At 40.3% G+C, this 24768-nt stretch overlaps 1 protein-coding gene across 1 annotated transcript; it reads left to right on the forward strand.

The window, feature by feature from the left end:
* Positions 1-15356: 15356 nt before the first annotated feature.
* LOC121971295 (glucan endo-1,3-beta-glucosidase 6-like) lies at positions 15357-18334 on the forward strand. Its single transcript, XM_042522484.1, has 2 exons — positions 15357-15834; positions 17108-18334. The coding sequence occupies exons 1-2, from the start codon at positions 15488-15490 to the stop codon at positions 18219-18221; spliced, it is 1461 nt and encodes a 486-aa protein (XP_042378418.1). The 5' UTR covers positions 15357-15487; the 3' UTR covers positions 18222-18334.
* Positions 18335-24768: the final 6434 nt, after the last annotated feature.

Consider the following 24768-nt stretch of genomic DNA (forward strand, 5'->3'; position numbering starts at 1 on the left):
TCTCGGATCCCAGTATCATGTTTCAGGCTCAACTGTTGAAATCCTTCATAACTTAGTCTTAGTTTCAAATCACATATCTCGCCTTGGCCTCAACTACTGACATCCTCCATGACTCAATCTCAGTCTTGGATCCCAACATCTTATCTCGGTCTCAGGTGCTGACATCCTTCATGACTAAGTCTCAATCTTAGATCTAAGTATCTTGTCTCGACCTCAGCTGCCGATATCCTCCACGACTCAGTCTTAGTCTTAAATCCCGACATCTTGTCTCGGCTTTAGTCGCCGACTTCATTTATATATAAAGTCACCCAACATAGACTCCATTTTATTATCCTCATATCAGACTCACATAGATTGGCGTACAACAACCTCATCATCGAGTCCTTGCACTAGTCACCACCTCTGCTCAACATTCTGGAAAGGTAAGCTCGGTAGGCAAATAACAACTTAGCACAATCCAATTAGTTGGACTATGCCTCCTTCGACTAGACTTAAAAATGAGGCTTGTGATATGGCAGAATCCCACAACATATTTAGTCAAAAGTCATGCTGAGTTGTAAGTCAAAGTCAAGGCAAGTCAAATGTGAACCAAAGGAACTTGGACTTAGCCCAGATGAGATTCAGGTTTGTTCGAACTTGAATTAACACATTCATCCCAAGGAATAGGATTTGCCCATCTCAACCTCAGATCTTGGCATCATGTCACAGCCTCCTCCTGTCTCGGCCCCTATTATGGCATCTTGTCTTGGCCTCATCCTGTCTCTGCCCCATATCCTCTCAGCTTCATCCTGTCTTGAGCCCAACTCTTGGCATCTTGTCTCAGCCTCATCCTGTCTTGGTCCCATATCTTGGCCTTATTTTGTCTCAGCCTCATCTTGTCTGTTGGTGCAATATCTCCTAGGTCAAGGTTGACCAGGTTAACTAAGTTTGAGTTAGCTCAAGCTGGAGTCTTGATGTTTGAATTTCGATGTTTGACAATATATAGAGATTGCAAGTGTAATCACCCGTTTGGGGAGATTATTGATGTAATTCTCCTCTGGTTAAGGTTTGACCAGTTCAATGTAAAGAAGAGTCAAGTAGATTAAAGTTGACCGGATACTTGATCAGGAAAGTCCTAACTGGAGGTTAGGCAAGTGGAAATCCTGGTGAGTGAAGCCAGGTGAAAGACCTAGTAAGTGAAACTAGGCAGTTGGAAAATCCTGATGAATGAAGCCAAGTGAAAGACTTAGTGAGTGAAGCTAGGTAGGTGAAAGTCCCGGTGAGTGAAGTCGAGTAGTGGAAAAATCCTAGTGAGTGAAGATAGGTGAAAATCCTGGTGAGTGAAGCCAGACAGATGAAAAGTCCTAATGAGTGAAGCTAGGCAGATGAAAAGTCCTAGCGAGTGAAGCCAGACATATGGAAATCCAGGTGGGTCAAGGTTGACAGGACACCTAGTGTTGAGAAGTCCAAGTATGTCAAAGGAATAACCGGATACTTAGCATAAGGAAATCCAGATGGGTCAAGGATGACCGGACATCTGGTGGAAGGAAGTCCAAGTGGGTCATGGAGGATCGGACACTTGGCATGAGACGGTAAGTCCAAGTGGGTCAAGGTTGACCGGACACTTGGCACGAGGAGAAAAATCCAAGTGGGTCAAAGGATTGACCAGACACTTGGTTAAGAAGTCCTAGCAGGTCAAGTATGTTGACCGAATGCTAGGCATGAAGAAGTCCCAACAAGTCACGGTTGACCGAATGTTGGGTTTGGGAACCTTGGACTTGAGTTAAGCAAGTCAAAGGAAGGTCAATCGATTAGCCGATCGATTGAAGGTGGGTTGCGATTGAAGGCTGGCCCAATCGATCAATCGATCGATTGGGAAGCAAAATTGCAAGCACAGAATGCTACCCAATCAATCGGGCGATCTATTGGGGGTTGGAATTGCAGGCGATGTGACGCAAGGAACGTTGAATCAATCAGGCGATAGATTCATGCTTTTTCTGGAGAGCATAGAGGCGCTCTGAATCGATCAGCCGATCGATTCAAACCTCTCCAATCGATTGGGATATGACTGTTGCGAAGGAAGCGCACAAAAGCCTTCTTCCTTGTAGCAATTCGGCAGTTCTTCCACTCCACTCCTTGCGATCATCTTTCATAGGTTTACGTCAATTCTTGAAGGTGTCTTGGAGCAAAGTGTTGCTGCACTTCCAAGATCAAGAGGTGTTCCACATAAGCAGAAGAAGCTAGCTAGGGTTTCATTTATGTAAATCTTATAAGAGATTCTTTATATTCACTTTTTCTTTTCTTCTTGTTGTATTGAGAGGTTGTACAAGGCTTCTCCGCCTTCGGTAGTTACTAAGAATGAGTGTTTTTATAGTGAATGAGTAAGTGAGGGCTGGATCCTTGGATTAGTCACCTCTTCTTGAGATAAATACCAAGTAAATTCCTTGTGTTAGCATTGTGAACGTTGCTTGAGTGTTTTCCGCTACAACAACATTATCAAAGCAAACAATCAAAGCACGATGAACTATTTGTAAGGGATCGGTGGCCAGCTTGAAGGGGGGTTGGATAGACGGCGCCCCCAAATCGATCGCTTCTCGTATGATGTTAGCTTGCGCAGCGAAATACAAATAAAACAAACAAGCCAAAGACTAAAACTAAGAAAGGAAATGCAAACTGCTAACATGTTCGTTTAACGTGGTTCGGAGATTAGAACTCCTACTCCACGGCGTGTCCTTGAGATGGACGATCTCGATCCATCGGTGGATTATTCCCCGACAAACTTCGGCTATCTTAAGTAGCTCATTGTGGGTGGAGAAACCTCACCACAACACTCGCAAACACTTGAGAACAAGTAGACTACTAATTAGGGTTTATCACCACTAATTTCATCAACTGTAACCAAGCTCCCAAGCTTTGGTTATATAGGCCACGGGTTGAAAATCCCGCCTACCAGTCGACTGCTAAAATATGCAGTCGATTGCCCTCTGTGGAAATTCGACCGTTACATCCCAACGGCTCGATACCAATAAACTACTAAAACTTGCAGTCGACTGGTGCAGTTGACTGCCAAAACATACAGTCGACTGATCCACACTGACCGAATGAACAGAATCATTTTGTTCGTACCCAGTCGACATCGCGGTCGACTACACCAGTCGACTGCTAAAACATGCAGTCGACTGCTATAGTAGCGCTACAGTACTACTACAGTAACGCTACAGTAAAACCCTAAAACTAGGATTTTACTCCGAGTACAATCTCTCGTGCACTCGTATCCTCACCCTTATGACTCACTTGATGCTTCTTTACAGCCTTGACCTCTTGCCTTCAAGCCTACTTCCTTTGGCTCTCATTCCTCGGATGCATTCAAGCCCGCGGCTAGTCCCCAATGCCATCCTTCGTGTATGCCTCGAAGTCGCTTCCCTCGGTCCTTGTCCTTGCTGCCTTGTCCACGGTCCCTAGGATGCTCCATCCTTCACTGGACCCAATGCCATCAACCTGAGTCACATGTGTATCCTGCAGTCCTGCACAACTCAAGTACACATATCAAATAACAAGGGTGAACCTAACTTAAACCCTTTGCCCAAACACCAAAACACATGGTCGCACGGACCATTGGGATTGCTCCAACAATCTCTCCCTTTTTGATGTTTGGCAATACGTTTAAGTTAGGAAAAATAAATAGCAAATAAACATGCTAAAAACAATGGACTTACGATGCCAAGGCTACACACTTGGACTTAAACCGCCGAATGAACTTACAATGCCAAGGCTACACACTTGGACTTACAACGTCGAATGAACTTACGATACCAAGGCTACACACTTGGACTTACAAAGCCGAATGGACTTACGATGTCAAGGCTACACACTTGGACTTACAACACCGAAACAATGCATCATGCATTGGAACCTATCCCAAAGCTCCCCCTACACCTATGCTCCCCATTGAGCTAGAAATTTTCCCATAGGGATTTTTAAGAACCTATCTCAAGGCTCCCCCTACGTAAAGGTACTAAGGTTTTCCCAACTAAACCTTACTTCTTTCCCTTTGCCTAACATCCAAAAAGCTTTCGAACAATATCCCAATTGTTAAAAACTTATCATCCAATTGATCCAAAACTCATGTATTTATCCCCCATGGATCCCATACATCTATATGAGCTGACCCGGTCAAAATCCAGTGCTGAAAACACTTTCAAACTGATATCAGTCGACTGAAAGAAGTACCAGTCATCTGCCATCATGAAAATGAGCTTACAGAGACATTCTGTGCTCAAAAACATTGTTACCAGTCGACTGGTAACTGTACCAGTCGACTGGTACACTATTCATGAAAAAATCAACCTTTTCTGGCCAACTTCAGAAATGCGCCAGAAATTTTACAGACCTCCAAAAATTCTCAAATTTTGTGGAGAGATCTATTATATCAATGTCTACTTGGGAAACATATATAAAAAATATATTTATCACAAATCCCAAGATTGACATAAAATACAAAACTAGCTAAAAAGTTCAATTAAACCTTGACCTAAAGTCCTAGTTTTGACTTCCTCTTGATGTATTTGCCCGTACTAACCCACAATGCATCCCTGACATTGGTTTATATGACATCTATACATCCAAAACCAATTTTCATGCTATATGACTTCAATTGTCATATTTCTTGCATGAAATATAAACCAATTGTGCCAAAACCCTAGATCTGAGACTCAAGTCCGTCTCCAAACCACTTGGAACATTCCATGGCTTGTCTAGACTCCCAAGTAAAACCCCCTTGAGATCCATTGGCCATGGGTCCCAAATTGACTCTTTGAGCTCCCCCTAGAGATCTTAACCTTAGTCACCTCCCTAGGCGACTCATCCACAATGGCTAGGCCACATCGGTGCACCTCCGGTGACACTTGGCCTACAAATCTAACCTTTTTAACCTTGGACACCTTGTCCTTGGTTAGTTTCTCCTTACCTTTAAATGGCTTTCCCTTACCATTTATTGGCTTCTCCTTACTATAGTCATATGCAACCCTAGCATAAGGCTTTCCCTTAGCCTTGGAGACACTAGATCGGTATCCCAAACCCGATCTATCATTGTTGGGTCTTTGGCTACCCAACACCATACCTAAACCCTTAGATCCAACATTGAATCTTTCTAGGGTTTTCTCCAACTTATCAAGCTTTGCCTTCAAAGCTTGATTTTCCCTTTCTAGGTTCCTAACCCTAGAATCAACATGTCCAACATGGACATTCCTAGACCTACCCTTTCTAGGCATGTGTCTCCCCTTCTTGGGATTAATGTCTTGGGTTTCCTTAGCTCTACCATTTCTAGATTTATCATGAATAGACACCTTAGGGTTATGATCTACAATTTCCCTATTCCTATCATGATATTTGAAATAAAAATTTTGCATGGGTAAATAATAAGAATTATTTCTAGCATGCATGGAGGAATTTAAATTTGACTTCAAATTTAAATTAGGGTTTATCTTACCCTTTACCTTTGAAGCTCCCCCTTGACATGAGCCTCCACTCCTCCACTTCTTTTCTCATATCCTTAAATGCCCCAACTTTTTGAGCTCTCTCTTCCTTGGGCATTTGGTGTGGTAGTGCCCTATTTCACCACAAGTGAAGCATCTAATGTGCTTCTTCTCCTTCTTCTTCTTGACACCATCATTCCTACAACCCAAATTAGTATCTAAAATAATTTGAGTGGGTTTAGGAGTTACCTTCTTACCCATTGGACATCTACTTTTGTAGTGTCTCCTTTCATTGCATCCGAAGCACACAATGTGATCTTTTGACTTTGCTTTGGTGGAGGTGCTCACTAGGTTGACTTCTTCCAAGATTTCTTCTTCACTTGTCTTGGATTCTTCTTCAACCTTTGAGGATGTAGATGCTATTTCTTCCTCATCCACACTTGTGGATGACCTTTCTTCATCCTTTTCCTCAAATGTGACCAAATTCACTTCCTCTTCTTCTTTTAATGTTAAATTGGTCTCCACATCTGATTGATCCTTCTCTACTTGAGCTTCTTCATCCGTTTCTTCGAATTTTTCCTCCTCTTGTGTAGACAAAGGTTCTTCCCATGGAACCTTCTTTATCTTGCTCCACAAATCGTGGATGTTCTCATATTCACCTACACGACTCATCATGTCATTAGGTAAAATATCAATTAAAATCGATATTACCTTTGAATTTGCCTTTGACCGTGAGGTTTGCTCCTCCATCCAATGACGCGGTCGGAGTCTCTTTCCCTTCTTGTCCTTCGGAACTTCGAATGGCTCTTGGACCACCATCATGATGTCTCAATCCGTGTTGAAGAAGACCTCCATCTTCATCATCCAATATGTGAAGTCCCATAAGCCTCCGCCTTCAAACTTTAGCGGTTCTATCAAGTCGGTCATCTTTGCTTCCTCGGCGGGTAGTCCGACAGAGAGCGGCCTCGCTCTGATACCACTTGTAAGGGATTGGTGGCCGGCTTGAAGGGGGTTGGATAGACGGTGCCCCCAAATCGATCGCTTCTCCTATGATGTTAGCTTGCGCAGCGAAATACAAATAAAACAAACAAGCTAAAGGCTAAAACTAAGAAAGGAAATGTAAACTGCTAACACGTTCGTTTAATGTGGTTCGGAGATTAGAGCTCCTACTTCACGGCGTGTCCTTGAGGTGGACGATCACGATCCATCGGTGGATTAGCCCCCGGCAAACTCCGGCTATCTCAAGTAGCTCCTTGTGGGTGGAGAAACTTCACCACAACACTCACAAATACTTGAGAACAAGTAGACTACTAATTAGGGTTTACCACCACTAATTTCGTCAACTGTAACCAAGCTCCCAAGCTTTGGTTATATAGGCCACGGGTTGAAAACCCCGCCTACCAGTCGACTGCTAAAACATGCAGTCGACTGTCCTCTGTGGAAATTCGACCGTTACATCCCAACGTCTCGATACCAGTTGATTGCTAAAACTTGCAGTCGACTGGTTCAGTCGACTGCCAAAACATGCAGTCGACTGATCCACACTGACCAAACAAACAGAACCATTTTGTTCGTACCCAGTCGACTACACCAGTCAATTGCTAAAACATGCAGTCGACTGCTACAGTAGCGCTATAGTACTGCTACAACACTGCTATAGTAACGCTACAGTAAAACCCTAAAACTAGGATTTTACTCTCAGTACAATCTCTCGTGCATTCGTACCCTCACCCTTATGACTCACTTGACGCTTCTTTGCAGCCTTGACCTCTTGCCTTCAAGCCTATTTCTTTTGGCTCTCGTTTCTCGGATGCATTCAAGCCCGTGGCTCGTCCCCAATGTCATTCTTCGTGTATGCCTCGAAGTCGCTTCCCTCGGCCCTTGTCCTTGTTGCCTTGTCCACGGTCCCTCGGATGCTCCATTCTTCACTGGACCCGATGCTGTCAACCTGAGCCACATGTGTATCCTGCAGTCCTGCACAACTCAAGTACACATATCAAATAACAAGGGTGAACCTAACTTAAACCCTTTGCCCAAACACCAAAACACATGGTCGCATGGACCATTGGGATTTCTCCAACACTATTCATCCCCTCTAGCTACAAATCGACCTTAACAAGTAGTATCAGAGCCAGGTTGCTCTTCACCAGAATCATCACCAGAAAGGGCAACAAGCTAGAGGGAGAAGAAGTTGAAGCAAGTTCAACAAAGTTAAAGACTTCATCAAAGGCTCAACTTCAAATGGAATTCCAAGATGGACTTGGATACCACACAAGGGTGCCTCCACCATTCATAATGACAAGCTTCGATTCTTGGAAATCAAGAATAAAAAATTTCTTCATGATGGAGATAGAGCAATGATTTGCTCTAATAGAAGGCTTTGAAGCTCCAAGAGATTTAAAAGGCAAAATTCTTATAAAAAGCAAATAGAGCCGAGAGCAAATCCAAAGATGTGAGGTCAATGATAAAGTGACCAAGCTATTGGCCAATCTATTGCCGAGCAATGTCTTGGAGCAAGTGGGAGAATTTAAGGATGCCAAGGAGCTATGGAGCAAATTGGCTAAAAATCATGAGCCCCCCTTCACTGCACCAAACCAAGAGAAATTTAAAGAGGGCAACTCATTGGATCATGACCAAAAGGAAGAGGACTCTGAAGTTGAGAGTTGCTCAACTTTCGAAGAAGAAGTCTAAGAAGCTTCATCCTTAACGGAGTACAATGAAAAGGGCAAAGAGGGAGCATAATCTTTGTTCAATGGGCCAAAGGATGAAGATGAAGAGGCCTCCACCTCTAGGACTCAGGGGGAGCATCATTCATTGACACCGGAGAAAGAAGACGCTTCTACCTCCGAGTCAAATGAAGAAGAAGATTGTGCCACCTCCGCAAGTCAAGAAAAATCAAATGGAGGATCATGTGCCACCCCTACAAGGAAAGGTATAACAATTTCAAATTTAAATAATAAAGATCATATTATATGCTTTGAGTGTAGAGAAAAAGGACACTACAAGAGTAAGTGTTCTAAATTGTCTAAGAAGAAGGGCCAAGTTGCACCTAAGAGTAAAGAGAAGCCCAAGGAAATTGTCCCCGTGACAAAGAAGAGCAAAGTGCACATAGTGTACTTCTTGTGCAATCAAAGAAAACATTACCGGAGTTAGTGTCCTAAGGAGAAGAAACTGGTCAAAGTCAGAGGAGGAAGTTCAAGTCAAGGGGGAGCTCTCAAGAGCAAACCCAAGGTATCATTTATTGAGCCTATTCCCTTAACTAATGATAAAAAGCATGCTAGAAATAGTTTATATCATTTTAATGCTATTTATCATGAAAATAGGAAGCATAATAGAATTAGGGAAAATTATGTAACTTATCATACTAAAACCGCTCAATCTAAGTCTAGAAAAATAGATAACAAATTAGGCAATAACCTTAAGGATTTTAGATATAGGCCTAAAAATAGAAATGCTCATAGGAATCAAGGAAAATCAAAATCTAAGGATTTAAGGTTAGAAAATCAAGGCTTAAGGTCAAGGCTTGATAAATTAGAAAAGACCCTAAAGAAAATAAAAAATATTCTTAAGGGTCAAAATAAGCACAACCTAGGTTTAGATAAACAAGAGTTATCTATGGTCATAGAGATTTGAGATACAAACCCAAAGCCAAGAAGGATGTCCCTTCTTATTATAGGGTTCTATATAGTTATGGAACCAATCCTAGTTCTAGCGGTCAAGTCAAAGATATAAGGGAAGCTATCCCTAGAAGTATTTTTGCCAAGACCAACGTGATTAAGACTTCTAAGAAGTCAAAGAAAGTGACCAAAAAGGTCATAAGGGAAGCAATCCCTAGAGTTGACCTAGAAGAAATAACCAAGGCTCCTAAGAAGCCTAGAAAGGTAATTAGGAAGGTAACTAGGGAAGTTATCCCTAGTGAGTACCTAGAGCATCCAAGGAGCACCAATAGGCTTTGAGTTCCGATGAGCATATTCTCTACACCCTAAATGGATTTATAGAGTGTCAACTCTAAATGGGTAGGGTGGTTAACCCAATCTTGATAAAGTTGACATTTAGAGACATTTTTAAGGTTTTTGTTAACCTTTGAAAATGAAAAGGATAAATTGATTACTCTTTGGAAGAGTAAAATGTGCCAAACTTTGAGGAAGTGGACTTAACTTTAATTGGCACAAGTAGAAAAGAGCAAAAGAAATGTCAAGTTGGATTTTGGTATTTTCTTGAGAAAATGAGGGTAATCTAGGATCAATTTTAGTTTAGCTAAGGGTTTAAGATATTTAGATAGATTATCTAGGTATATTTTATTTATGTTAATTGCCATTATTGTTTGCCCATCATATGCCATGACATCATATTTTGCATTCATGCTTATTATGAAAAAGAAACAACAATGTCATGTCATGTCATACATACATCATGTAGCTATAGTATGTTTTCTTTTGAAAATTCCTTTTTGATGTATGTCATAGCTCATCATACATTGCTTTAATTTCTTTGTAATTAAGAACAATGACATTTACTAACAAGTGACATCTTAGGTGGATGTACATGAATTAGAATGCTTAGATAGATATGCATGATCCCTAGTTTAGGATAAAACTAAAATATATATCTCACAAAGACTATAAGTTGACTTGTATATGGTTTAGTACGTATTAGATATAAGTGAGATGTTAGGGTGATGAACAAGACTCAAGATGTTGGTTTAGTGCATCTATTTGAGTTTTGATTTGAGTAAAAGACATAGTATGTGTACTCTAATCATTGGGAAAGCTAATGTACAAGTCATGTATATTGAGCCTAAAGAACATGGTTGAAAATTGATTTTGAAAATTATTTTAAATATACTTTGAAAAATCTCGGTGAAGGCTATATTTTGATAGTAATCATCATTGAAAAGTTAGATACAAACTAGAAGAAAATATTGAAATTTTCAAGCGTTGTCAAGTTTATGTCAATCTATAAAAATAAGATATATTTTCTTAGAAAACTATTTTCCCGTGATAGTATATACCCTGAATAATGTCTATAAGAGTTTTCATGATTTTTAAAATTTTGTAGAATTTTTAGGATATTTCTGAATTTCACTAAAATTGAATTTCAGGAAATCAGAGTCCCAATCGATCAGTCGATCGATTGGAGGGCCCCAATCGATCATCCGATCGATTGGAGGGCCCCAATCGATTAGCCGATCGATTGGGGTATGTTTCCCGTGAGCAGAAGCTCACTGAATCAATTAGCTGATCTATTCATTCATGCCTGGATCGATTAGTGGATTGATTTAGAGCATTTTCCACGAACAGAAGCTCGCGGAATCGATTAGTGGATCGATTGAACAAGTGGCAATTGATTGAATCCCAACCCAATCGATTAAAAAGGTTGATTTTGACCGGGAAGGTATGATTTCAGCACTTTAAGCCATTTTTGGTCTCTTTAACCATTCATAACCCCTTGGAATATATTTATATACATTTGATGATAGTTTTCATGATGAAAACAAGGAGAAATGATTAAGGAACACAAGGTTGAAATTTAGGTTGAGGTTTGCATTCAAATGTTGACATGTAAACCTCAAAACTTCAGGTTTTGGGTTTCCTAAAGCATTAGGGATTCCAAGTCATTGTTGGTGCAATGTTAGAAGTTTGGAGTATGCCTTTAGGGGGAGTTACTCTTTAAGGACATGAAATTAATTTTTCAAATACCATGGAAGGGGGTTAACCTTCATTAGCGTAAATGCTCACGGTTGAACATTGAAAAATAATGGAGAGTGGATATCTTCATTGTTGAGTTGTGAATGCTCTAGGATGAGCATTGTGAAGTAGTTAATACTCAAGGTTGAGCATTGGACACAATGAAGGGTATGAGACCTTCAGTGTAGTGTTGTGAACAACATGTGAGGTTGTGAACAACGTATGAATAACTCTTTAGGGGGAAAGTTTTTGTGTGTGCCAAATGGGGGGAATGTAGGATTTAAGTTAGACTTCATTACCTAAAGAGGGAGTTTGCCCTCTAGGAAAAGGAGAGAATAAAGGAAACCCTCATTCATGATTTGGCATGAAGAAGAAATTGAGGCTATGAGATTAGCCTAACTTAAAGTTATTGTCAAACATCAAAAAGGGGGAGATTATTGGTGCAATATCTCCTAGGTCAAGGTTGACCAGGTTGACTAAGTTTGAGTTGGCTTAAGTTGAGTCTTAATGTTTGGGTTTCGATGTTTGACAATATATGGAGATTGCAGGTGCAATCGCCCGTTTGGGAAGATTGTTGGTGTAATTCCCCTCTGGTCAAACTTTGACTAGTTCGATGTAAAGAAGAGTCAAGTAGGTCAAAGTTGACCAAATACTTGACTGAGAAAGTCCTAACTGGAGGTTATACAAGTGGAAATCCTAGTGAGTGAAGTCAAGTGAAAGACCTAGTGAGTAAAGCTAGGCAGTTGGAAAATCCTAGTGAGTGAAGCCAAGTGAAAGACCTAGTGAGTGAAGCTAGGCAGGTGAAAGTTCCGGTGAGTGAAGCCGGGCAGTGAGAAAATCCTAGTGAGTGAAGATAAGTGAAAGTCCTGGTGAGTGAAGCCATGCAGATGAAAAGTCCTAGTGAGTGAAGCTAGGCAGATGGAAAGTCCTAGCGAGTGAAGCCAGACACGTGGAAATCCAGGTGGGTCAAGGTTGACCGGACACCTGGTGTTGGGAAGTCTAAATATGTCAAAGGAGTGACTAAATACTTGGCACAAGGAAATCCAGATGGTTTAATGGTGACCGGACATCTAGTAGAAGGAAGTCCAAGTGGGTCATGGAGGACCAAACACTTGGCACAAGACGGTAAGTTCAAGTGGGTCAAGGTTGACCGGACACTTGGCAATAGGAGAAAAGTCCAAGTGGGTCAAAGGATTGACCGGACACTTAGTGAAGAAGTCACAGTAGGTTAAGGTTGACCAGATGCTAGGCATGAAGAAGTCCCAACAAGTCACGATTGACCGGATGCTAGGTTTGGGAATCTTGGACTTGAGTTAAGCAAGTCAAAGGAAGGTCAATCAATCAACCGATTGATTGAACCGATCAACTGATCGATTGAAGGTAGGCTACAATTGAAGGTTGGCCCAATCGATCGATTGATCGATTGGGAAGTAAAATCACGAGAACAGAATGCTACCCAATGGATCAGCCAATCAATTGGGCACTGCCAATCGATCGGGCGATCGATTACGGGCTGGAAATCACGCACGACGCGACGCGAGGAATGCTGAATCAATCGGGCAATCGATTCATGCTCTTTCGAAAGAGCACAAAGGCGCTCTGAATCGATCAACCGATCGATTCAAGCCTCACCAATTGATTAGTCAATCGATTGGGATATGACCGTTGCGAAGGAAGCACACAAAAGCCTTCTTCCTCACAGCGATTAGGCAGTTCTTCCACTCCACTCCTTGTGATCATCTTCAGAGGTTTATGCCAGTTCTTGAAGGTGTCTTGGAGCAAAGTGTTGCTCGCATTTCCAAGATCAAGAGGTGTTCCATACAAGAAGAAGAAGCTAGCTAGGGTTTCATTTATGTAAATCTTGTAAGAGATTCTTTGTATTTGCTTATTCTTTTCTTCTTGTTGTATTATGAGGTTGTACAAGGCTTCTTCGCCTTTGGTAGTTACCGAGAAGGAGTGTTTTTATAGTGGATGAATGAGTGAGGACTGGATCCTTGGATTAGTCACCTCTTCTTGAGGTGGATACCAAGTAAATCCCTTGTGTTAGCATTGTAAGCACTGCTTGAGTGTTTTTCGCTGCAACAACATCATCAAAGCAAGCAACGGAAGCGCGATGAGCTATTCATCCCTCCCCCCTCTAGCTACAAATCGACCCTAACACTGTCTCGGCCCTAGATCTCAACATCTTGTCTCAGCCTCATTCTATCTTGGCCCTAGATTTTGACATCACTCGGATCTTAGTCTTAGTCTCAGATCCCAACATCACCCATCTCCCGGTCTCATCACCAAACATCATCTATCCTCAAGGTCACTCCCCATTAGCGTCATCTTCTCATCTATCCTCGGATTGATCCACACTAACCCCTCATTAATGAGGATGATTTCCTTAGAAGGTACAAACAATGACAGCGAATATTTTAAAAACATGTGGCACAAGATGAATGGAGAGGCGATTAAGGGGTTGTCAGATCTGGTCTCCTAGATGCTCTCCTTCAAGCATGTGGTGTTTAGCAGATGGAGAGGTAGCTAATGATTGTCGGATCTAGTCCCCTCATCGGCACTGATGTGAAGATGCTTTTCTGATAGTTATATGAACTCCAAAGAAGGTAAATGCAAAGAGTTCCTTCTTTTATACTTGAACACATACCCTCTACATTATCGTCTACCCTTCGTATTCCTGCTGCTCTAGCTTTATACCTCAAGCACACTCTAACTGTCGGGATCTCTCGGCAACAATATAACCCTAATATAACCCTCAGTGTTGGGGTCAAAACTTTTGCCACATGGTTGAGGTTTTAGGGTTGAAACTAGGTATGTCCGAGTATATCTTCCCTCATACCTTGTCACTTGTACTAATAACTAGTAGCCACCTATGATTTACCTCATCCGTATTAACCTAGGGATGGATTAACGAGGGCATTAAGATAAGTAAATCACCTTTTATCATATGGTTTTTGCTACAAAAGATTAAACAAATAGATTAATCGTCTTTTCCTTAATGTTAGCTACGGGTTAGTGGGTTGCATTATGATTTTTGCTACCAAAGATTTTTATTTCTAAACAAATAAATAAAAATAGATTAAACAAATAACATACTTAGTTATTTAAAAAATAATATATAAAATATTATTAAAGTAACATAAAAAAATATCAGTGTATATGGTAAATACAAAATTAATTTAAAAAAAATAATAAATTGGTTAAGGGGATAAACTTCCTATAACGAGGCCAAGAATAAATGAATAATCTCATAAAAAAAATTTCTCACATCCTTTAATTAACTTAACAGTCAATTATAAAATTATATAGACTTTGAGTAGCACCAGATTGAGCATAATCATCTTTTATAGATTAAACAAATAACATACTTAGTTATTTTAAAAAATAATATATAAATATGATAAAAGTAACATAAAATTTATCAATGTATATAGTAAATACATAATTAATTTGAAAAAAAAAATCAATAAATGGGTTAAAGATGCCAGACTTCATTAGTATAGATAAAGAATTAATTTATGATACATGTTCTAGAAAAAATCACTCATCTCTTAGTCAATTTAATATTAGGCTATAAGATGATTTATAATATATTTTTCTTCATATAATTTAGAAACGGAGGGTGACAAAACACATGAGTCAAATATAATCATCTTTTACTATGTACGATTTTTATTTTAAAAAATAAATAAAAATAAATTAAACAAATAATATACTTAGTTATTTAAAAAATAATATATAAAATATTATAAAAGTGACATAAAAAATATCAGTGTATATAGTAAATACATAATTAATTTGAAAAAAATATATATATTAAATTATTTATTTATTTGTGTCGGCACAGCATATCTGACGTTCATTTATCACACGAAAATTCTTAATCCAACCAATCAGTTTAAAAATATTAATTAATTAAATCTCTAATCCAATTTCAAAGCATCTTTTCCGTCTCCATGGCTTAAATTTGAATAAACATATTAAAAAAAAGTTTCGGTATAAATAAAAAGTTACTTTCTTCTTTCCAAGAATTTAATTATGATCTACTACAAAGCAACCTATGAGTTTCTTCGTCAAATTCAATTAAACACCGTTAAACTCATGATTCATCTTCCGTGTTCCTCCTGATCGAAAGCTTGTGAGCAAAGGAGTGGAATTGTAAGTTTGCTTTTACAAGTCAGAATAGGATGGACTGCTGTTGCATCAGTTCTTTGGCTTCGTTCTACTTACTACTCTCTGGAAGAGTTCACCAGCAGCGACAGACAGGAGCGCCCCATCTCGCCTCAAATCCGCCCCAATGCCGGATCCAACCCTTGAATCTCACTAAAGATCGAAGCTTTCGCGGAAATGGCTTCTCTCCGTTCGGCGAAGATCCTGTTTTGTTGGGGATTTCTCCTTCAGCGATGGCTCCTTTTGGTGGATTCCGCCATCGGCGTCAACTGGGGGACGGTGTCCTCCCACCGGCTTCCACCGCCAGTAGTAGTGGATCTCCTGAAGGCGAACAAGATCGGGAAAGTGAAGCTGTTCGGCGCGGATCCTGATGTCCTCCGGGCGCTGAGAGGGAGCGGCATCGAGGTTATGGTGGGGATTCCGAACGAGTTACTGGGCGTCTTAGCGTCTTCAGCCACTGCTTCCGATCTGTGGGTGAGTCAGAATGTGACCAGGTACATGGGCAAAGGCGGCGCCGACATCAGGTACCACTCGAGCAATGCCTTCAGTTGTAGTGTCTATTTAGATCTTTAAGCTTTTCTGCGAAGTTTATCATGGCAATTTAGGGTTTCAGATGCTACAAACAAAAACATATCATTCTCCCTTTGACAGATCTTTGCATGACCACCAATTGCTGTTTTTTCTTCTGTTCTTCAAAACATGAAGAAGGAAGAAGCAAAGGGCTCTTGAAGATCATGAGAAACTTAATTCCATTCTAGAATTTAGAGGCAGATAGAAACATTTCAACAATGATTTTGAAGATCACATTACTCACTTTAGGTGTTAACTCACATAGTCACATGATTTCAGTAGGTCATTGGAGAAAGAGTTTTGAGTTCCAAGAGTTCATTTAGATTGCCTTGTAACCATTTAGATTTCAATAGGAAACCTTTTTTCAAGTGCTTCCTTGTCTCCGAACTGAGGAATGATTGCAACTCTTGTGTATCCTTATGGAGCCACATTGATTGATTAGCTGATATAGGTCAGTGCTTCCCGTCTGTCACCGGAGGGGATAGGATTTACTACATCAATCATAGGGTTTGTTAACTAAATTTCTATGATTATTTTGTTTTAAATATATGCTATTTTTTGGGCCTATGGTGTAATGAATGTGCCTTGTGTTCGTCATCAATGTGTTTATCCTAATTATCCTAGTTAATCTAGTAACTTTTGTAGGTGTTGCTTCCTAATGACTTGACATTTTGCTCTATTAAAGTATGACAAGCCGTACCATTGTCTTATAAATTTTTTCCTTTCATTTGGTCTATGAAAACATAAAATAAATAGGAACTAAGTATCCACATGAGGATTATAGTGACAAGTATATAGCAACAAGGAGAAGGCAAGGGAAGGATTAGACGAGTGAATATTAGTAACACGGTTATAGCAACAAGGAGAAGGCGAGTGAAGGATTCGACGAGTGACTATTAGTAACAAGTATATAGCAACAAGGAGAAGATGAGTAATGGATTCGACTAACTTGGAACACTGTTGCTGAATTGAAGTGTATGAAGATAACACAATTATGATCATATTATTTGTAAGATTTTGTTGCCTTAAGTTGCTATTTAATATATTATCTCTCGATTACGGACCCATTTGTTTCTCAAGACACTTTTCAAACTCGAACTACATCGTCATTGTTATGTTCTGAATATTACTACATTGATTCTAAACTTTTTGTCGAGACTATGCCTTATTTACAATTGTAAGCTACCGTTATTGCATGATTATCGAATGAAATAGGTTCTTTTTCAGATATGTTGCGGTTGGAAATGAGCCTTTCCTCTCAAGCTATCAAGGCCAATATCAATCACTCGTACTACCAGCAATGCTCAACATTCAGCAATCATTAGCGAGAGTAAATCTTGCAGGTTATACAAAAGTAGTCATCCCTTGCAACGCTGATGCTTATCAATCAGCATCTGTTCCTTCTGAAGGAATGTTTCGGCCTGAACTGACGCAGATAATGACTCAACTCGTCTCATTTCTTAACTCGAATGGCTCCCCCTTTGTTGTCAACATTTATCCGTTTCTAAGTCTATACCAAAGTGCAGATTTCCCACAAGATTATGCTTTTTTTGAGGGTTCTTCTCATCCTGTGGTCGATGGACAAAACGTTTACTACAACGCGTTCGATGGCAATTACGATACCTTAGTTGCTGCTCTCAACAAAATTGGTTATGGGCAAATGCCTATAGCCATTGGCGAGGTGGGTTGGCCGACAGAAGGAGCATCATATGCAAATATAACTGCTGCATGGACTTTCAACCAAGGCCTAATCAATCATGTTTTGAGCGGCAAAGGAACGCCTTTAAGGCCGGGAATTCCTCCAGTCGATGTATACATCTTCAGTCTTCTTGATGAAGAGCAAAAGAGCACATTGCCTGGGAACTTCGAACGCCACTGGGGGATTTACTCCTTCGATGGCCAGGCTAAGTACAACTTGAACCTCGGGTCAGGCAATGCCCTGTTGAAGAATGCTAAAAATGTTCCATACCTTCCATCAAGGTGGTGTGTTATCAATCCGATGCAGGATCCAACCGCTGTCACAAACCACATGAAGCTTGCGTGCAGCGTTGCTGATTGCACGACCCTCTACTATGGAGGATCCTGCAACGCGATCGGTGACAAGGGGAACATTTCGTATGCCTTCAACAGCTACTATCAGCTGCAGAAGCAGGACTCAAGGAGCTGCAACTTTGATGGCCTCGGGATGATTACATTTCTCGATCCATCGATTAGCGAATGTCGGTTTCTTGTCGGTATTAGTGACAGTAGCTGCTCCTGTGTTGGATGTGGAGTCTGTTGTGCCTTGTGGATCATGGCATTTTGGGTAGTCATCTATCTTAGAGTTATGAATTCCCTGTAGACTTGAAGGTTCTTTTAGATGGTTATCGAACATAATTATACTGATACAGGATTTTGAGAATTCATGTAGCTCTGTCACTTGGAATTTGATGGATGATGCATTACAATCGCAAACTTTACTTTGAGACGCAATTTTCGTCCCCTTAGGATGGACAATTGGGTAGCGCATGGTGATGTTGTCATCATGAGGTCTGAGGTTAAATCTCGGCTAATAGTCGGATAGCTGTCCTCTCCCATGCACTATTCAACTGATCAAGATTAATAGTTATTCGTGATTTATCTTTTCCGTGTTGACCTAGAGACAATTAGTGAAGGTGTTGGGGGCAAGCGAATCGCTTTTTACCACCGTGAGATGCAATTTTCTATAATTTAGAGGGTCTTCATTTACTTTCCATGCAGTTAAGGCATAATGTGTTAGGACTTACGAGATCATTTTGTTGAATGAATTTGTACAGCGGAAATTTGATGCCTCGTAAGTAACTAATCCAAAATCTACTACTAGTGATCTATCACCACTAATAATTTTTTTCTTCTCTGACCAAAATAAGAGGTGGAGAAACCTCTTACTGCAGTATTACAGGGAATTTGCATCTTTCACCAAATTAAGATGAAACAAAAAAGAGAGGAAATAAAGGTCTTTTGGTTGTTTGAAGATGCTGACGATGAAGGCTTCTGGTTGATGTTGAACAAAAATATCACAATGGAACAACAACTTGCTCGTGGAAAACCCCCCTTTTAAACAAGCTTAGAATCAGACCGTTTCTGTACATTTTGCTGGCACAAGTCAATTGACATAACCCCTTAATCGATTACTAACCATTGACTATCCATTAAACGGTCATTAACTCTAGAGCTGCAACTGAGATTTCTCTTGTTTTAAATTTTAATTGATAGCGCTAATCAATTTGATAAACTTCTGTTCCCTCGGCATACTCCGCCAATCGATTGGCAATGACACAATTAATCAAACTAATTGATTCGAGCAATTTCTATTTGCTCGGAATTGGTTTTCAATCCATTAGCCAATCTTACCAATCAATTGATACAATAATTGCTAACTCTGAATTCTGGGTTTAACCCAATTGATTGTGCCAATCAATTGGTGTTGCAAAACCCGAAATTGGAGTTTAGGATTTAATGTTTTGGCTCAACAATCAATTGCTATATCACACCAATTGATTGGGGAAGTCTACTACGAGAATTTTTTAATCTCTAAACTCTCAAGTACATAACTCCCTTCAAATCTTTGATGTACCAATCAATTGATACATCTATTTTAGCAATTCTAATTTCAGCCATTCTAATGACTTAAGTTCGCCTAAGCTTCTCTATCCTCGTTTCCCAATTATCTTATATCAAATGAACCTCCTATTCCCTGAACTTTTGTGCCTGGAGCTTCCTCGTCTCTGGTTTTCATCTATCCTTGCATTTGATCTTGAGATTTGCTCGGATTTCCACTTTTTCCTAAGAATTCAGTCCTTGACATTCTTGGTCTTTCCTTGCCTTGTATCTAGCCTTCAGACTTAGGGACGGATCCAGGAATTAGAAGTGCATTGGGCTAATCCTAAGTCGACCCAGTCCATTGTAGAAGAGGTCCGAGTTTCACTTTGTGTGAGCATGTTGCCATCTCTTCTTTAACTATTTCATCGATTTTTTTTTCATTATTTTTGAAATTGTTAAGTTAATTTATCGATAATGATATCTAATTCGTAGATGTTGAAAATTTAGGATAAAGCACGACCGCTAACACTTGTGCTAGAGAGCATGTTGTCAGTCGTGAGATAGATATAGTCAGTCTACTAGCACGACGTGAGGCCGTGCTCGAGCGTCTTATATAGGACCTCAATCGTAACTATTCGAGGGTGGCGTAGCTGCCGCTATCACTATAGGTTCGCATCGTTGTCACTGTTGTAGCCTTATGTCGTTGTGGCCTTGCAATGTCACTATCGTCGTGGCCCCATACCAACTACGCTCCACGCCATCTTAGCACCATGTATTCACCATCATGGCCTCACAACTCTATCATCATCGTGATTGACGCTGCCGACTGTCGTCAATGTGGCCTCAGGATGTCGCCAACAACTCACGACACCAACACACCATAAATCTATGACACTGCTATTGATGTTACAACCGTGCATCCTGTACAATGAAAATTATGATAATTTACCAAAAGGCGCACCTAGTTTTTTGAATTTATCAAAAAGCATACTATACTTTGGTAATTATCAAAAGGCATACTAATTTATTTGAATTTTCCCATTCTTCCCCTCCTATCAACTGCATACAACCTTAATCTCTCTCTCTACTCCTCTTTCCACTCGTGGAAAACTAATCTCTTTCTCACCTATCGATTTATTCGACTCAAATTTATTTTTTCAAAATACCTCCACCAAAGAAAACTAAAAATAATAATTGATAGCATATTTGAACTCCTTACCACCTCAGAAATTCACAGGACATGAAATGAGTGCAATCGTAGCTTTTTAGGTCAATCAATGAGTTTCGATCAAAATCCATTGATTGACCTAGAGAGCTTGGATTGTACCCATTTCAAGTCCTGTAAATTTCTGAGGTTGCAAGGATTCAAATATACTATCTATTGTTTATTTCGACTTCTCCAAATGTATTAAAATGTTTTTGAAAGAATCGGCTGATAACTTACATACGTTAGGATTGATATAAAATCCCACCTCCAAAGAATCTGAAATAAATAATGGAGGACATATTTGGACTCCTTTCAACCTCAGAAATCTATAGAACCTGAAATGAGTGCAATCGGAGCTCTCTAGGTCGATTAATGGATTTCGATCGAAATTGGCCGAAATCCCACGTTGGGTATGATATGAGTTCATATCAGGCCCACATTGGGCCTGATATAAACTCATATCAAGCCTAGTTCATATCAGGCCCAATGTGGGAGTTCAACTGATTTCGGTCGAAATCTTTTAATCGACCTAAAGAGGTCTGATTGCATCAATTTCAGATCCTGTAGATTCCTGAGGTTGCAAGAAGTCCAAATGTGCCCTCCATTATTTATTTCAGATTCTCTAGAGGTGAGATTTCATATCAGACCCAATGTATATGAGATATCAGTCGATTCTTTTAATAATATTTTAATACACCCGGAGAAATCAAAATAAACAATAGATAATATCTATGAACTCTTTGCAACCTCAAAAGTCCATAGGACTTGAAATGGTGCAATCGGAGCTCTCTAAGTCAATCAGTGGATTTTGACTGAAACCTACTGATTAACCTAGAGAGCTTTGATTGCACTATTTCAGGTCCTGTGAATTTCTGAGGTGGTAAGTGTTGGAGCAATCCCAATGGTCTGTGCGATCATGTGTTTTGGTGTTTTGACAAAGAGTTTAAGTTAGGTTCACCCTTATATTTGATATGTGTATGTGAGTGTGTAGGTCTGCAGGATACACATGTGACTCAAGTTGACGGCTTCGGGTCCGGTGAAGGATGGAGCATCCAAGTGACTGTGGACAAGGTAGCAAGGACAAGGGCCGAGGGAAGCGACTTCGAGGCATACGCGAAGGATGACATTGAGAGCGAGCCGCAGGCTTGAATGCATCCGAGGGACGAGCGCCAAATGAAGTAAGCTTGAAGGCAAGAGATCGAGGCTACGAAGGAGGCGTCAAATGAGTCGTAGGGTGAGGGTCCGAGTGCTGAGAGATTGTATTCGGGTACTAGTCGACTGCTAGTTTCACCAGTCGACTGGTGCAATCGACTGGGGTAGTCGACTGGGAGCGAACAGAATGCTTCTGTTCGCTCAATCAATGTGGAATAGTCGACTGCTAGTTTTAGCAGTCGATTGGTATGGAGCCGTTGACATGTAACAGTCGAATTTCCATAGAGGGCAGTCGACTGATGGTTTTAGCAGTCGACTGGTAGACGGGGTTTTCAACCCGTGACCTATATAACTAAAGATTGGGAGCTTGGTTATAGTTGACGAAATTAGTGGTGGTAAACCCTAATTAGTAGTCTACTAGTCTCAAGAGTCTTGGTTGGTGTTGTGGTAAGGTTTCTCCACCCACAAGGAGCGACTTGAGATAGTCAGAGTTTGCCGGGGGCTAATCCACCGACGGATAGGGATCGCCCACCTTACGAACAGCCGTGGAGTAGGAGCCCTAATCTCCGAACCACATTAAACGAATGTGTTAGCGATTTGTATTTCCTTTCTTAGTTTTAGTCTTTAGCTTGTTTGTTTTGTTTGTATTCCGCTGTGCAAGCTAACAAGTGTAGGAAGCGAGTATTTGGGGGTGCCGCCCATCCAACCCCTTCAAGCCGGCTATCGATCACCCTACAAGTGGTATCAGAGTCGATCACGACATTGGACGGAAAAGCAAACCACACGGTCAAAGGCAAACGATAAGGTAATATCAATTTTGGTAGAAATTTTACCTTCTAACGTGTTAAGTGATGTAGGTGAATACAAGAATGCCCATGATTTATGGAGCAAAGTAAAGAAAGTTCTAGGTAAAGAACTTATGCCTACACAAGAAGAAGAAAAATTCGAAGAAACAGATGAAAAAGCTCAAGTAGAGGAGGAGCAACCAGAAGGTGATGAGTGCTCAACTTTCGAGGAGAAAAAGGATGAAGAAAGGTCATCCACAAGTGTGGATGAGGAAGATGAGGCATCATCTACATCCTCAAAGGTTGAAGAAGAATCCAAGATAAGTGAAGAAGAAGAAGAAATCTTGGAAGAAGTCAACCTAGTGAGCACCTCCACCGAAGCAAAGTCAAAAGATCACATAGTATGCTTCGGGTGCAATGAAAAAGGACACTACAAGAGTAGATATCCATTGGGTAAAAAAGAGGTATCTCCTAAACTCAATTCAATTCACATTGAATCTAATTTGAGTTGTAGGAAGAAGAAGGAGAAGAAGCACATAGTGTGCTTCACGTGTGGTAAGCGGGGTCATTACCACACCAAATGCCCAAAGAAGAAAGAGATCAAGAAGTTGGCGCATTTGAAAAAGGAGGAGAGGAAGTGGAGGAATAATGGAGACTCATGTCAAGGGGGAGCTCCAAAGGTAAAGGGTAAGATAAACCCTAGTTTAAATTTGAAGTCAAATTTAAATTCCTCCATGCATGCTAGGAAAAATAATGATTATCATTATATAGCAATGAAAAATTTTAGATTTAGGTATCATGATAGAAGTAGGGTTAATGTAGATCAAAACCCTAAGGTATCCATTCATGATAACTCTAGAAATGGTAGACCTAAGGAAATCCAAGACATTAATCCTAAGAAGAGGAGACACATGCCTAGAAAGGGTAGGTCTAGGAATGTCCATAGTGGACATGTTGATTCTAGGTTTAGAAACCTAGAAAGGGAAAATCAAGCTTTGAAGGTAAAGCTTGATCATCTGGAGAAAATCCTAGAAAGATTCAATGTTGGATCTAAGGGTTTAGGTATGATGTTGGGTAGTCAAAAATCCAATAATGATAGATTGGGTTTGTGATACCGATCTAGTGTCTCCAATGTTAAGGGAAAGTCCTATGCTATGGTTGCATATGACTATAGCAAGGAGAAGCCAATAAATGGCAAGGGAAAGTCATTTAAAGATAAGGAGAAGGTAACCAAGGACAAGGTGTCCAAGGTTAAGAAAGTTAGGTTTGTAGGCCAAGTGTCACCGGAGGTGCACCGATGTGGTCTAGCTATTGTAGATGAGTCACCTAGGGAGGTGGCTAAGGCTAAGAGCTCTAGGGGGAGCTCTAAGAGTCAAGTTGGGACTCATGGCAAATGGATCTCAAGTGGATTCTACTTGAGAGTCTAGATTGGGTCATGGAATGTACCAAATGATTTGGAGACGGATTTGAGTCTCAACATAGGGAATTGACACTTATGAGTTGTATTTCATGCTTAGAAATATGGCATTGGGGTCATAGTGCATGATAATTAATTTTGGATGTATAGATGTCATATAAACCAATGCTAAGGATGCATTGTGGGTTAGTATGGGCAAATATATCAAGAGGAAGTCAAAACTAGGACTTTAGGTCAAGGTTCAATTGAAGCATTTAACTAGTTTTGGGTTTTGTGTCAATCTTGGGATTGGTAATAGGTACATTTTGTAATGTATTTTTTCCAAGTAGACATGGGTAAAATAGACCTCTCCACAAAATTTGAGGATTTTTGGATGTCTGTGGAATTTTCTATGCATTTCTGAAATTAGGTTCAGAATGTTGAAAAGGGATGAAACAGTGTGTCAGTCGACTTGTAACAATGAAAATTGAACACAGAATGGTTCTGTGTATTGTTTCGATAAGGGCAGTCGACTGGGGCATTCGACTGATACCAGTTTGAAACTATTTTCAGCATTGGTTTTTGATCAGGTTAGCTCATTTAGGTGTATGAGATCCACGGGGGGATGAATACATGAGTTTAGGGTCAATTTGGAAGACAAGTTTTCGACAATTGAGATATTATTGGAGAACTTTTTGGATATTAGGCAAAGGGGGAGAAGTAAGGTTTAGTTGGGAAAACCTTAGTGTCTTTGCGTAGGGGAAGCCTTGTGATAGACTCTTAAATA

This window comes from Zingiber officinale, chromosome 4A (assembly GCF_018446385.1).
Source record: "Zingiber officinale cultivar Zhangliang chromosome 4A, Zo_v1.1, whole genome shotgun sequence".
Taxonomy (NCBI): domain Eukaryota; kingdom Viridiplantae; phylum Streptophyta; class Magnoliopsida; order Zingiberales; family Zingiberaceae; genus Zingiber; species Zingiber officinale.